A 16,759-nucleotide genomic window follows, 5' to 3' on the forward strand; every position below is an offset into this window, starting at 1 on the left:
ACTGGATAAGTGTCAACATAAAGGAGACCAACAGAATATCTCAGTAGCATAAAATTCCACTATTTTACAGAAACAAGCCTGTCAGCCAGTGTTGTGAGTAGCTCCCACCCATGCTCCTAACACTACACATAAACATATTTACAGAAGTGTGGACTGTAAACAAACCCACAATGCTGAAAACACTACTCTATTCGGAAGCCCCGAAGACGGGAATCTCAGCATGGAGCCTGCCTGTGGATGCAGCCTGCACATTTGTACTGTCTTGGCTGCAAGGACTATTGGTGTGGCCCATACACACCAGTCTACTTTTCATACTATCCCTTGTCTGTAATCTGTCCAGCTCTGCTTCAACTGTCTGTCGAATGGCGTATGGCACTGGTCACGCTTTATGAAATTTGGGTGCCTCCCCTTCTACAAGCACGTCTTCCCCTTGACCCTTCAGGGCTCCAATGGCATCTTGAAATACTGGTGCTGCTTACTCCAACAGCACGTTCAATTTCTGCCATGAGTTGAAAAGGACTGAGCATTTTTAATTGATCTCCAATCTAACTGAATTTTCAAGGAAAACCTGTTTCACTCTTCTTGCGTAGAAAAATTATTTTTTCTGACCATAACATTACAGCCACCTGTTCCAATTCCGATACATTTTTCAAAAGGTAAGCTTATCTCATTAAGAAAGGAAAGTAAGGCCTCGGAAATGGCTTCAGCTGTCCGTCTCCATCCCCCCAAAAGACAAGCAAACCCAAAAAGGTTGAAAACACTTTCTCTAGTGGTTTGCTGAAATATCAAATCACAACACATAACTGTTTGATTGTGCTAATGTCAGTGTTTTCATCAATAACCAATGAATATTCTGTCTTACTCACCTATGTCCTTTATCAGATCGGAGAACATGCAAGGTGCTCTGATAGCGTTGATCAGGGCTGTGTACTTTAAACGATGCAACTTTACATCCTTTTTGAATGTTGAGCTGCTGATATCCCCTAATTCATCCATGGCTCGTGTGGTTGTGTGCCACACTGTAAAGCAGGCCAGTTTTAGTTCAGCCTGACGGACCGAAGCAGAAGCAGGCCTGGAAACTGTCAACCCAATGTCAATCAAATGCATGGAAGAAAATGGAGCAGCATTTTTTTGTGCTGTATTCATATGTTGCACAAGATTACAATAGTGAGCATGAATAGCACTTTGGCAGAATTTGCATACAGCCAGACTGTCCCCTGCAATGGGCTGAATCCATTGATTCAGTTATTTTTTCGTCCCACTGCTTACAGTATCTTTTACCATATTTAGCCCATTTACATGAGTCAAATAAAAAACAAAACAGAATACGTCTTGGTAGATGTCTCTTGACTGCCATTACACGAGAGTAGACATTAAAACTTAATGCTGATTTGAACTCGGCTCTTTTTTTTTTTTTTTTTTTTTTTTTTTTTTTTAAACTGACAACCAGGCTGGACTATAACTTTATAAAGTTTACTGAGGAGATTTACGGAGACCATTTCAAAAATAAAAAAAAATATATGTTTTTTTAATTTTTTTATTGATGTTTACAATTAAAGCTGAATCAAGCAAATTCCTATTAAAACAAGCCTCGAAAATGCAACCAGCAACCTCCCAAATATTAAAGCAACTGTACAAAAACACGCAGACTTGGCAACCCTGAGAAACCACAGGAGACTCCTCCTTCTTCAAGAGTTCAATGTGGTTTACACAAGTCACAGCGTAATCACGTACTCACTGCACTGTGCAATTAAAACCTGTCTTGCTCTGAAAAGCGATCTCTGTTCATCATTTGAAAATACTGTATCCCAATTAAACTCTGTCTTGCTCTGAAAAGCGATCTCCGTTCACGTTAAAATAGGCTCAGTTTGTGTACAAATAAATCGTACTGCATTTCAGGAACTGTGCATTGAAATTCTTGATTCAGCTACACAAGTGCTTTCCTTTTAGAACATTAACAGTTTTTGTATAAAATAACATCACTTTAAAAATGTGATTGTTAATGAGAATGAAATTTAAAAATGTATTGAATATTAAGACTTCCATTTTTTTTTTTTTTTTAAGTTTCACTTATGTCATATTGGCTATATTGTTTAATATTTGCTATATTCACAATGACATCACGGAACTCAATGGTAAAAATGTATCAAAAACTGTATCCTTTATTATTCATACAAAGTGTTTAACCATTCAACATAATGACTAAAGAGTCTATCCTATATTGTGCCTGTACATGCATGGCAGAGACATTACACTAGACTGATTTATCAGTGGTCAGGAGCTCCGTGATGCAAGGCTTGTGCTCAGGTGCCTGTAATCTTTCTTGCTGCTGTTGCCTTGTGCTCTGCAGGGCAGGATTGTGATCACCAAACATTCCCTTCTGGGTCTGACAGGTGATGCAAACAAAGCCACTGACTTGCTAATAGTTCTTGTTTTCAATGGATTCTTCATTAAGCACCTACATCTCCCGGGATGTTTTGACGACAGTCCATCCACCCCTCCCCATCCCCTCAAAGGAAGCACATAAATCTCAGCACATTTCTTCAAACCCAGGAGTCCTGTCCACACAGCACTGCATGCTTCTACCAGCAGCTTCTATGGAGGATCTCTCTGAGAGGTAATTTGAAAAAAATGTTTTAATGTATGCGTGCCTTGAATCTCTTGTTATTGTACTATTGTAAATATGTTATTGGGTCCTGCACCCTGATTTCTGTATTATTTTTTCATTTATTTGGGAGATGTCTTTATCCAATGTGACTTACAGGTGTTACAGGGCAGCACAGGGTTACAATGCATGGTCAGTATATAAATACAGTATAATTTACAGTAAGAGCAAATTAAATTACAATATGAAATAAGATGCAAGTTAGGACTACATCAATTTCTATCTACAATGACTTAGTCGTGGTGCAATAGTAGTGCATCAGCTATGCATATATATATATATATATATATATATATATATATATATATATATAGATAGAGATAGAGAGAGAGAGAGAGAGAGAGAGAGAGATAGAGATTAGTATTCATTAAAATCAAGTATATTCACAAAGCTTAAACTTCTGGTTTAAAGGTTGATATTTTAACAATAATAACACAAACAGGGATAATAGTCAATAATAGTGTAATATTAACTCTTTATTGGATTAGAAATAATCTATATAATACCAAGCGATAACTACTTTTTTATTTCTGCTTCCCCGGAAGCTGTGTTTAGTTTTACCCAGATTATATGAGTGAGTGCTTAGATTATGGGAGCGCTTGTACAGTTGATGACAGCATCCAGTGCTGCTTCAGAGAGCAGCAGGAGAATGCCTGTGTAGATACACAATGACAGGAAGGGTTAGGATTTAAATCTACCTTTAGGGATTGTAAACAAGCTTGACAGCCAACAGGGTCAGGTTTCTGATGAAGTTCATTACACTGTTTGATAAACTACAGGACACATGTTGTAAATAGTGGACAAACACTTCAGCAAAACTTTGACTGATGTTGGGACACAGCTGTTTGAGTAATCACTTGCATATTACAGTCTCTGTCTTTTAAATGCATTCCATTTTGGGTTGAACTTCTTCCATTTAAAGATGAACTCTCCTTTAAAATTATTTTGTTACATTTTAACTACTATACTTAATCATGTACATTTCAAAATTAGAAAGGGAATGAATTGGAATGAGGACAATATATGCTCTACTTTCACTATTTGTAGTACAAATGTAGGCACCCCCCCCCCCCTTTTTAATGTCTTATTTAAAGTATTATTAACTGATCGCTTTAGATGATGTGATAATCAAATGCACAGTTATACCACCTGTATGTTCCCCACTTTAATCTTTGTACTAATGTGTTTTTTTAATGTATTTGTTCGCAGGTATTTTCAAGGAGAAGCTATGCAGAAAAATAACTCATCCTACCCAGCAATGTTTACCCTTTCTGGATTAAATGACTCAAGCACAAATAAATATATCTATTTTTCTATCACTCTCCTAGGTTATCTATTTGTCATTTGTGTTAATGTAACTCTAATTTTAATAATAGCTCTTGAAAAGACACTCCATGAGCCCATGTATTTCTTCCTCTGTAATCTGAGTGTTAATGCACTGTATGGAACTGGTGGTTTTTATCCTAAACTACTGTCTGATTTTCTTTCTGATATGCATGTCATCTCGTATTCTGGGTGCCTACTTCAAATATTTGTCATCTACAGTTTTGGTGCGTGTGAAGTAACACATTTAACAGTGATGGCATATGATAGGTATGTGGCAATATGCAGACCTATGGAGTACCATGCTATCATGACTCCTTTAACGACTGGTAAACTAATACTGTTTTCTTGGATTTTTCCATTCTGTTGTTTATCTATTAGTATTCTATTGACTTTCAGGTTGCCCTTATGTGGCTCTCACATTGAAAAACTATATTGTGATAACTGGTCAATTGTGAAATTATCTTGTGTAGGGACTATTGTTAACAATGTATGTGGATATGTTATAATATGTATATTATTTGTACATTTCCTTTTTATTTTATTTTCCTACCTGAAAATACTAAGAGCGTGTTGGACATCCACTATCGCAATGAGTAAATGTATGCAGACCTGTTTGCCACATTTGTTGACGGTAATCAACTACTGTGTTGCTGTGCTTTTTGATATAATGTACAGTAGATACGGTTCAAGTGATATGCCACAGGCTTTACGCAATCTCCTGTCAGTGGAATTTCTAATCGTCCCTCCAATTTTCAATCCTGTCATTTATGGTTTAAACCTTCAAAAGATCCGGAACAAAGTCACAAGAATGTGCAGCAGAAACAAAGTAATTCACACTTAATAGATTCCAGATGTAGTTGCTAGAAATCAAAACTTTAACAGTAACAGAAAGTAACAGAATCAGGTGAGTTAAATGGACCCAATGCACTTTTTCAATCTCATTGTAAACCTCTTCCTGAACCCTTCTTGATTTTATTAATATGAACTGATATGTTTATTTATTAAGGGTCACTAATTGCTATGGGTAGCTTCACATTTTATATAGAAAAATGTATCAAAGGAATCAAATGTACTGCATGCATAATGTAATGTACTTTAAACTGAAATAGTTTCTATCCATGTTAAACACAAGCTCATTACACATGCACAAAGCAGCACGAAGCAAATACATTGCTGATCTTGTAATTAACAGTAATTCCAGTCAGGCGTTCAAAGCAGATTCATGCACAGGTTAATATGCATGTTTTATAATCTCAGAAACAATAAAGAGATGTATTAAATAAGCCATAAGTCATGACATGATTTACATGTGTGTATATAATGTTAACACTAATGCACAACCTTGTATATCTTGTTTTTATAACATGGCTTAAATGTGATTGAATACATATTTTATGTTCTCAACTGTATAAATATAAACTGTATAATAGTATGTATGCATGTATTTGGTATATAAAGTACATCCTTACAGTAACAAATATGTGTTACATATTGCAAAGAGGAATGTTAACATGTAATAAAGAATATAATTATTTTTGTTGCACATTTATTTTGTACACAATGCTAATGCAATTCCGATGATTAAAATCAACATTGCTTCTTTAATCCGTAAGCTTCCTTGATGCCACAGCCCTCTGACACAGTTCAGTGAAACCTGCTCATTGAGCAACACCTACTAGGCAGTGCACATAAAGTTAGCATTAAAGGAGTGAAATCCAATCAGGTAGCATGAAACAACAGAATATATTTTGGTTCTTTGTGGTTTTTTTGTTTGTTTGTTTGGGGTTTTTTTTGTATTTAGGATATGCAGCCATTTCAAAACTCTTCCTGATACATAATCACTTCATATCCAATGGTCTAGCTATAATCATACTGTACCATCTAACCCTGAGCACAGGAACTGAATAGATACCCGGCAGCAACAGTGTTATTGGATCAGTGATTAGCTGTAACCATGACAACCAGGTTAAGCTTTGGCTCAGGTATTTGCTGTAAGAAACAATAGATATCTTTCAGTAAGGCTGTAGTAACAGCACACTATAGAAAATCAGGGGAAATGATTCTCACATTTCAACAGGATAACATGTTTTTTAAGGGTTGTCCAAAAGCAGCAAGCATACACAGCAACTGTAACAGGCTAAAATAAACCAGTATACTAAACTAAACCAGTAGAGAATTGAACGTATGTTTTAGAGATGCAGTCAGCTGCTTAGTACAAGAGGTTACATTATGGAAACTACAGAAACAAAATCACAAAATATGTTGAGTTTTCTAGTTTGATTTCACAATGAAACTGAGTAGTTTTGCATTACAGGCAGACTTTTCCAATCTGCTATCATTATTTTTTGTTTACAGAGGCTTCTTTTGTATGGTACGGTAGTGCAGAGATTCTATTGGCTTTTTAAAGAGGTCTCGCTGTTATTCATACAATATCTCAAACAGATTTGTACTGTATATATTTGAATGAATCGTGCCTGTATTTGCAAACTGGGGGAATGAAGTAAAACAAATAAAAACACTGTCTTCTGCTATTGAACAATCAATAGTATTTTCATTTAATGGTAAGTGGTACTGTATACCATTTTGAAATTATCACCCATGATATAAACTATTATTTTGTATTAATAAACACATTTCATCAAAAATGAACTTGACAGCTCCAAGACAAGTTTTAACACATACAGTGAATAAAAATATCCGGAGCTAGTTGATTCATTGCCTTTTAAATGCGTTATTCCCCTTTGAGCGGTGTGAAGGAAACGTGTGCTAACAGGATCCCTCTTCTCAAACAAAGCACAAATCGAACTCTGACAAAAGTGACATCTCTGGTGGCTGTAGTGCTGTTTCATGAAGTCATGTGAATATGTGTATGACAATTGCCACAGGATTACAGAAGATAAGCAAGTGTATTTCCGTCTCAGTAAGGTGATGATTCTTCAATTATTCAAATTTGACTCATTTGGACTCATGGAACAATGTCAATCAATCCCCCAGAATGCTTTGGAGTGAGCCAGGGTGAGTTTGTACTGTGTGTGTGTTTTAAACCAGTAAACAGCTTAGCCATCCAGTATAGTTAGAAATGAAGAAAAGTTTAGTTTAGCACTCCTGGAAGTTTTTGTTTTGTTTTTGTTTGATTTTTGTAAATAATAAAAGTGCACAAAATGCTTAAAAACTACAAAATATAATAGAGTGTATTTTGCACTGTGATAAAGAAAGGGTTCATGTATGTTTCAAACAAGTTGTATGAGCAGGAGTGAGTGGGGGAGTGCATGTTTCTTCTACCGGAGCAGATCAGTGTGTTATTGGTACATTTGGTGGTAAACAGTATAAGTTTAGCAAGAACTCGTTGATGTAATGGAAAGAATGGTTTTGATGAAATGAAGCTAGGTTATTCTGGCTTTGCATATGATTAGATACTGGGCAGGTTATGACCCTGATTCAGTGTAACCACTAAGGTCATGCATGCTATTAAAGGTGTGTGTTAAGGACAAGGGGGTGGGGGGTAACATCACCCAAGGTTATAACTGCTGATTAGTTTTGGGCATGCATATAATTAGTCTAAAGTTGGTTGTAAGCTAGTATATAAATAAGGAAAAAGGGTTCCCAGTATACAAGGTAGACTATTTCTGTTACTATATTGTTACTTGACCAATATAATCTGTATAAGAGCATATTTGCTATAATCTGATTGCTATTGTGTTAATTATGCAATAATGGACTGAGTTTATTGAATAACACATTTAATTTGATATACTGTAATTAATACTTGTCATTGTCTTTGCTATTCACCAGACTTCTCGGACTCGAGTTGTATTTTTCGTGACTCGGACTCGAGTCACGGCCGCAAGACTCTGACTCGACCTTGTGTGACTCGAACTCGAACATTTGGGCTCTGTGGCTTGGAAATATTAATGATGAGTCCTTTTTTGTATTTTCTATTACAGAAATAATATTACAGTTACTAGGGAAACTGTGTATAATAAAAACCCACCCAACAAAACATTAACCAATCACTGGTTAGCCCTGTTGTCTTTGCAGCCAATCATAGTAAGAATAAGAAAATGGAAGTATGCTAGGTTGCAGCGTAAACACACTTCCACACACAAATACAACAGTAGGCAGAGCAAGTTTTTGCATTAGGTTCTATAAGGAATAAATGATTTCATATGGTAAACAAGTAAGAACTTATTTCTCTTATTTATAAGAAGGTTTCCTAGGCAGTCCTGGGTGCTAGAAATGCTGCAAATGTGGCTTGTGAATTTCTGGAGTATATGGGTAGTTGGCTGAAAGCTCCTGAAATCGTGTCCCTCCACTGCAAACATATTTAACATTGAAGAGGATTCCTGACTTCACTGACTGACAACCTTGACTTCACTGCCTTCATTTGACAAGCTTGAGAAGGCGTAGACAAGGATGATTAAAGTGTTTGTGACTCCTGTATAGTTCATGGACTTTGTCAGTGTTTAAATAATTGAATAAACTGCATCTTTATTAATGAGGCACTGTTAAATTTACATTCAAACAGTATTCCAATTCCAAAAGAAGACACAGCAGCATCATTTCCACCTCAGCTCTTATCCTCTCTATCATTTTCTGTACCTCTCGCTCCATAATCCCACTTCTAAACACCAATATAGTGTCATACAGAAAATGAGACACACAGAGACATTGGTGCAGTTCTCGAATCCACGGTTTATTTACTGCTAATTAACTTGGTGCTGACTGACCGTGCTTTAACAGCTGGCAGTCCCAGTGACAAATAAATCAGCTGAAGTGACAAAGTACCACAGGCTGAAATACTGTTATTGATCGCTGTAGGCTGTGACCACGGTGAAATAAAAAGGTGCACAAAATCACACGTCTAACCACTCTCACTACTCCAAGCTGTCTCCGCCCCAAGTAGGTGTGGCCTCCCTTTTATACCTCCCTTAACCCCTACCCCTTATCAGATCATCCCACCAATCCCTCTCAGCCTCTGTGCACAGTCCCTTCCATTCATTCCTATGGTAACCCCCACTTAGTGTTCTGTCTCTATAGGCTAGTTCAGTCCGGTTTGTGACGTGCATCAGCACAACCTAGCTGTCAGCTCACTTTCACAGACTCATAGCCTAGTCACATGAGCCCTTACAATGGTATTATATGTACGTGCATAATAGGTTAGTGTTATATATATATATATATATATATATATATATATATATATATATATATATATATATAAAAATTATATATAAAAATTAAATTACTAAAGTACAATATGAAATAAGATGCAAGTTAGGATGACACCAATGTATATCTACAGTTAGTCGTGGTGCAATAGTACATCAGCTAAGTTAAGTCAAAAGTGCTTTCTTATGGGATGTAGTTTTTGCATTATTATTCGCAAAACTCTAGTCTTTTTTTTTTTTCTTTTTGCCAAATGAGTCAGGCTGTGTTTTAAGACAACTTAAAAACTTCATGGGAACCTGGTTTAAGAAAGCTGTATGACTCAGTATTTAAGTTGTGCAAGACCAAATTGGAGCTCAGACACACACATTTAAATATACCCGCCTGGCTTTCAATATTAATTAGGTTATTTGCATTTGGAATGAGAACTTCTCAGGCTAAAACAAAACTACATGGAAACACACACAACCAAAAAGTACTACCAAAATAGAGTGAGAAAAATGTGAGACTTATTTTTCTTATTTTTCCATAGAAATTGCCTCAATGACATCTTAAAACAAATAAAACAAATAAGTGGTGTCATTTTGGTGACTTATTTAGTCTTTAAAACAGTACACTGCCAATTGCAAATCTAATTATTCATTACTTTCTTTTGTTTCTTTGTATTTATTGAAATGTGTTTTATAAAACCTGGAATAGCAATGGAAAATTGAATTGTTTCCACTTGTAAGATTTGTGGACATGGGTAACAATAAATATGTACTATATATTTACAGGTGGAGACTGGGGCACAAACGCTTCAGTGTCTATATAAAACAGCCTGGCACGTTTTGACAGACATTCCCAAAGATCAAGTATTGGCTTACTACCTTGTTTCCACTGTGAGAAAGCACAGTCCAGGGGCCTACACCTCCCAGAAGGTCACGGGCTGAAAACCCTTCATTTGATAATTATTTGTTAATTGTGTTGGGAGTTGGCATAATTGTAAATTAGAGCCAGCTGACCACAATTGTTACCGTGGGGAATGTAAGCCTCACAGTTTGAGTTAAGTCGAGACTGCTGAGTAGAGACAGAAAGTGGTACTCTGTGTTCGAGCAGTCATTTTTGTGAGTACTGTGCTGCGTTTAGTCTTTGTAAATTGTGTTTTGCTATTTGTCAGGTAAATGGCTTAGCCACTTCAGAGTTTGCAGTAGGTTGCTTATTCATTACGACGCAGTTAATGTGCTTTGCATATTAGTTCAACTTCTTATTTTGTATAAAATAATTCCAGGCATGTAGACTTTTCAAACTTCAGAAACAATAAGTTTTATTTACTTACATCCATGGCAGTCAAACAGGTGGATAATCCTTCCATTGTTGTACAGCAATATGTTCATCAACAATACAGCTGCATATGGACAGTCTTCAGTTTAACTACTACTACTTATGCAGTTACAACTCTCCTATTTCTTATGTTTGTCTGTATTTCTTACTCTTTGTATGATTTTATAGCAGATCTGTATGATATGGTAGAAAAAAATGTACTTGCTCTAGCTACAAATTAACTGCGTCATCTGTCCTACTGTCTTTTTTTTTTTTACCTTTTTCTTTCCAACTCGAATTTAACAATACTGCCTGAACCAGTATTGTTAAATACCAGAATGCAATATTACAAAAAATAAATGTTGTAGGCATTACTAAAATAATGGTGGAGGATGAGCCCTTGTTGTATGTGAGACTTTCTTTCATGCTCCTCGGAATATCGTTCCATCTATTCTTAACCTCCTCCACCGTTCTTATAATAATGCCTACATGCTTAAGAACTCTCGTTAGAACCTTGCCTCGCCATTGTTGGGAGACCTTTTTAGGTGCTTCTAAGAACCTTTTTTACATGGATTCTATATTCTATGTGTTTTGTCTTGTAAGCTATGAAACATGTATTGAAAATTGAAGTTTGTAAAACAATGTGGTACCAGTATCATAAACTGTAATTTACAAACTGACTTGATCAGAAGGGTTAAAAAATTACAAAACTTTATTAAATGTTTCTTTGTCCTTGAAAACGATGTCTCCTTGCTGCAGACAAGTCTTCCACATCACCTTGCCTTTTATATAGCCTACTGCAACAAATTAACACCTGCTTTTCAGAGTAAAAATAAATATCGCAAATACGAGGCCCGTAATTACCAGCAGCTTTAATAAATTGACAGAATATTTAGTAGATCTCATCTGCAAAATCCCCCCCCCCCCCCCCCCCCCTCCCCATTTTAGTGGTTTCGTTCAGAAACCCCCCAGAATTACATGTGCACCAAGGCCTAAAGTGCACAGAGACATTACCCCTGCAAATCACGCTTTAATTGTGTGTTTATGCCATTGCGTGTGTTTTATAAATCCCATCCAAGAATTCAGAACCCTCAGGGCTCGTTTTACAGTAATAAAACATGTGCAATCCTTTTAGAAATCTGGGCCTCAGTGTTAATTTATGTTTTATTTTATTAATAACTTTAGAGAAAAGCCTCCATGAGCCAATGTACATCTGCCTCTGTAATTTATTTATGAATGCCCTCTTAGGAGCTGCTAGTTTGTTTCCTATATTTTTGGTGGATAGTCTGTCTGACACCCAGGTCATTTCTTATGCATTTTGTTTTGCTTAAATGTATTTTATGTACCGGTATCTCTATGCTATGGTAGAAATGCCAGTTTTATGGCTAGGGCGTCTGATCTTTGGCCTTTACCCAATTTCTCCTCCTCGAAATGCTTTTTTCTGCATTTGGGTTAAACCCAAAAAACCCCTGAATAGGCACATGCTCTATATGAATAAACGCATGTGCAGTTGTCTGTGATTCCAATGCAACAGAGTAGAACTGGACTGGCACCGATGACGGCAAGCTGATTTATCTATTAGAAAAATGTGGCTTCTTAGTGTAATTGTGTGTTTTATATGTATATATATATATATATATATATATATATATATATATATATATATATATTAGATTTTGCTATATTACAGCAATATACCTTTAAGGTTTTTGCTTTTTTTACACACTTCGCAGCTATTTGTTTTATTAGTGTGTGTTTAAGCCAGGAGCATTTAGATGTAACAGTCGATCGTTTCACTTTGTAAACCGGCATGGAGAAAAATTGTGTCCTTTTCCCGTATGTTCTGCGTGCAGTTATACCTGCAACTCCACTACAAAATAAAATGTCATAGCGTTTTATGTGTGTGTGTGTGTGTGAGAGAAAGAGAGGGGAGAGAGATGTCATCAAAAGTTTACATACTCCAATGTGTGGAAATATACATAGGGGGATCTGAGCTATTGACAATAACTTTGTTGTCAACACTTTGTGCTTAAGCATTTGTTTATTTATTTCTAAATAAAACCTGATTTCTACCAACATATTTCTTCTTTGATTACGCCGTGTAACAATTTTTTTTTTTTTTTTTGGTTCCTGGGTAGTAAGTGTTATTTCTTAATTGCTTATGCCTCAAAAGTATAGAAAATGGCTATTATTCCCCACAAACTTTGCTTTTGTGACCAGGACAGTGATATTTTGAAATGTACCTATTTTCCAGAACATTCCAGATAGATTCAGTGCTGAGTAAACTTGGAGTAACTTCTAGAACTTTCTAGAACTTTCCAGTAATATAAATAGTAGTATAAATACAGGGGCCTTAAGCCCACCAGTTCAGTTTAGTTCCAGCTGCCTAAGTGGATACATATCTGCATTTTTCTGAGATGGCATCAAGAGGCTGCAATGGTGGCATTCCTGATGGGTCTCCAAGGCGGTTTTACCAAGTTTCCCTGCTATCTTTGCCTTTGGGACAGCAGGGACACCAAGGCACACTACCACAGGTGGGACTGGCCACAGCGGACCGAGTTCTCTGTGGGGAGGAACAACGTTAAGTGGGAGCCACTGGTGGACCCCCGGAAGGTGCTGATGCTACCACTGCACATCAAATTGGGCCTTATGAAACAATTTGTCAGAGCTCTAGTTAAGGAGTCGGCAGCCTTCAAGTACCTTCAAGACTTCTTCCCTAAGCTGTCTGAGGCAAAGGTCAAAGCCGGTGTCTGCGTCGGACCACAGATAAAGAAGATCCTGGAGTGCAAAGAGTTCCCCAAGAAGCTAACTAGTAAGGAGAAAGCGGCTTGGAACAGCTTTGTCGCAGTGGTTCGGGGCTTCCTGGGCAATCACAAGGCCGAAAACTATGTGGAGCTGGTTGAGACTCTGATGAAGAACTACGGCACAATGGGCTATAGAATGTCCCTCAAAGTCCATATCCTTGATGCTCATCTTGATAAATTCAAGGAAAACATGGGAGCGTACTCAGAGGAGCAAGGCGAGCGCTTCCACCAGGATATACTGGACTTTGAACGTCGCTACCAAGGACAGTATAACGAGAACATGATGGGAGACTACATTTGGGGGCTGATTCGTGAAAGTGATTTACAGTATAATTGTAAATCTCGAAAAACTACTCACTTCTAAATCTTTTGTAGTCATTTCTGTATTACTTTAGTATAAATACATGTTAATTTGGATTCATATGTTGTTTTCTCATTGGAAATAGGTAAATTTCAAAATATCACTGTCCTGGTCACAAAAGCAAAGTTTGTGGGGAATAATAGCCATTTTCTACGCTTTTGAGGCATAAGCAATTAGGAAATAACACTTACTACCCAGGAACAAAAATTGCGTTACATAGTGTTATATATAAAAAAATCCACCCTATTTTTTACAACACAATTTTTGTTCCTGGGTAGTAAGTGTTATTTCCTAATTGCTTATGCCTCAAAAGCATAGAAAATGGCTATTATTCCCCACAAACTTAGCTTTTGTGACCAGGACAGGTAAATTTAAAAATATCACTATTTCCAATGAGAAAATGGGCGAATTTGTGTCTTTTCGTTCACATAAAGTCAGAAAAAAACAACATATGAATCCAAATTAACATGTATTTATACTAAAGTAATACAAAAATGACTACAAAAGATTTCGAAGTGAGTAGTTTTTCGAGATTTACAATTATTAGTATTTAGTGACACCTGGGTAGTAGTCAGACTTTCTTGCACAGACACGACTATTAATAATGTATATGCTTTATTTCCGATCAGGAGATGGGTATAAAAAAATATCAAAGGTCTTGAATATCCCTTGGAGCATGGTCAAGACAATTATTAAGAAGTGGAAGGTGTATGGCACCACCAAGACCCTGCCTAGACCAGGCCGTCCCTCCAAACTGGATGACCGAGCAAGAAGGATACTGATCAAAGAGTCTACCAAGAGGACAATGGCAACTTTGCAAGAGCTACAGGCTTTTATGGCCAAGACTGGTCAAAGTGTGCATGTGACAACAATATCCCAATCACTCTGCAAATCTGGCCTGTATGGTATTTTGTCAAGAAGTTTGCCATTACTCAAGAAAGACCACCTTGAATCCCGTTTGAAGTATGCAAAAAAGTCAGGAGATTCTGCAGCCATGTGGCAAAAAGTTTTGTGGTCTGACGAAACTAAATTTAACTTTTTGGCCTAAATGCAAAGCGTTATGTTTGGCGCAAACTCAACACAGTGCATCACCCAAAGAACACCATCCCTACTGTGAAGCATGGTGGTGGCAACATCATACAATGGGGATGCTTTTCATCAGTAGGGACTGGGAAGCTTGTCAGCATAGAGGGCAAATTGGGTGTAGCTAAATACAGGCAAATCCTTAAGGAAAACCTGCTTCAGTCTGCAAAAGACCTAAGACTGGGACGGTGATTCACCTTTCAGCAGGACAATGGCACCAAGCACACAGCCAAAGCAACACTGGAGTGGCTTAAAAACAAGAAAGTGAATGTCCTAGAGTGGCCCAGTCAAAGCCCGGACTTGAATCCGATTGAGAATTTGTGGCAAGACTAAGATTGCTGTCCACCAATGATCCCCATCCAATTTGACAGAGCTTGAACAATTTTGCCAAGAATGGGCGAATATTGTATGATTCAGATGTGCAAACCTGGTAGTTCTACCAAGTATTGACTCAGGGGAGTATATGCTTATCTAACCAACGCATATCAGTTTTTCTTATTTTTCATTAACTGTTGTTTCACAATAAAAATTCTCTTGCCTCTTCTAAGTGTTGAGTAGGTTGTGTAAATCAAAGAGAAAAAAAATCCCATTTAAACATCAAGATTTAAGGTTGTAACACAACAAACTAAAAATGTCCAAGGGGGTGAATACTTCCTATAGGCACTAATCACTAATTTATAAACGTCATCACAAAGCGCTTTACAAGATATGAGACTAAGGTGTGTGAACTATGCATCAACTGCAGAGTCACTTACGACAATGTCTCACCAGAATGACAGAGCACAAGGAGGTTTAGTGATTTGCTCAGGGTCACAAAATGAGTCAGGGACTGATTTTGGATTTGGACCCCGTGGTTACAAGTTTGTTTCTTTACCCACTGGATCACACAGCCTCCTTATTAATAATATACAGACTGTAAATCTCATGGCAATGTGTTTATGTATTTATTTGTTTATGAGTATTTTTCAGTGAGAGTAGTGCAGGGAAATGACATGTAGTGCATGAAAAAGACCTAGGAGTTTTTGTTGACTCAGAAATGTCTTCATCTAGGCAATGTGGGGAAGCTATAAAAAAGGCTAACAAGATACTCGGATACATTGTGAAAAGTGTTGAATTTAAATCAAGGGAAGTAATGTTAAAATTGTACAATGCACTTGTAAGACCTCATCTTGAATATTGTGTGCAGTTCTGGTCACCTCGCTATAAAAAAGATATTGCTGCTCTAGAAAGAGTGCAAAGAAGAGCGACCAGAATTATTCCGGGCTTAAAAGGCATGTCATATGCAGACAGGCTAAAAGAATTGAATCTGTTCAGTCTTGAACAAAGAAGACTACGTGGCGACCTAATTCAAGCATTCAAAATTCTAAAAGGTATTGACAGTGTCGACGCAAGGGACTTTTTCAGCCTGAAAAAAGAAACAAGGACCAGGGGTCACAAATGGAGATTAGACAAAGGGGCATTCAGAACAGAAAATAGGAGACACTTTTTTACACAGAGAATTGTGAGGGTCTGGAATCAACTCCCCAGTAATGTTGTTGAAGCTGACACCCTGGGATCCTTCAAGAAGCTGCTTGATGAGATTTTGGGATCAATAAGCTACTAACAACCAAACGAGCAAGATGGGCCGAATGGCCTCCTCTCGTTTGTAAACTTTCTTATGTTCTTATGTTCTTATGTTCTTATGAAAGAATGCTGCCCTCCCAAAAAAAAAAAAAAAAAAAAGCCGTCAGGCTATGAAATTAGGATCACTCTGCTGCAGCAGTGTTCCAGTTAGCCATCATGGGAGAAGACGTTTTATGAGGAAAAATAGCAGTAAAATGTTGTACTGTTTTATAAAAAAAAAAGTATATAACAGAAATAAACAAAAGAAAAAAAACAATTTTGTGTTTGCAGAATTTGATGGAGCCTACTGTAAATACTGCATGAATTTTGGTAGAAAAACAGTTTTAAAAAATGCAGAGAAATGTGACAGGTTATACACGAGTCCTTTAAAAATCTGGGGTTCAACAGTTAGTAAATTGAAAACATTAAGAAAAATCTGAATTCCACAAA

General features: G+C 36.9%; 1 protein-coding gene across 1 annotated transcript; it reads left to right on the plus strand.

Annotated features, from left to right (window-relative positions):
* Nucleotides 1-2,332: 2,332 nt before the first annotated feature.
* Nucleotides 2,333-5,295, plus strand: LOC121321336 (olfactory receptor 6N1-like). Its single transcript, XM_041260230.1, has 2 exons — nt 2,333-2,617; nt 3,875-5,295. The coding sequence occupies exons 1-2, from the start codon at nt 2,439-2,441 to the stop codon at nt 4,830-4,832; spliced, it is 1,137 nt and encodes a 378-aa protein (XP_041116164.1). The 5' UTR covers nt 2,333-2,438; the 3' UTR covers nt 4,833-5,295.
* Nucleotides 5,296-16,759: the final 11,464 nt, after the last annotated feature.

This window comes from Polyodon spathula, chromosome 9, assembly GCF_017654505.1.
Source record: "Polyodon spathula isolate WHYD16114869_AA chromosome 9, ASM1765450v1, whole genome shotgun sequence".
Classification (NCBI taxonomy): domain Eukaryota; kingdom Metazoa; phylum Chordata; class Actinopteri; order Acipenseriformes; family Polyodontidae; genus Polyodon; species Polyodon spathula.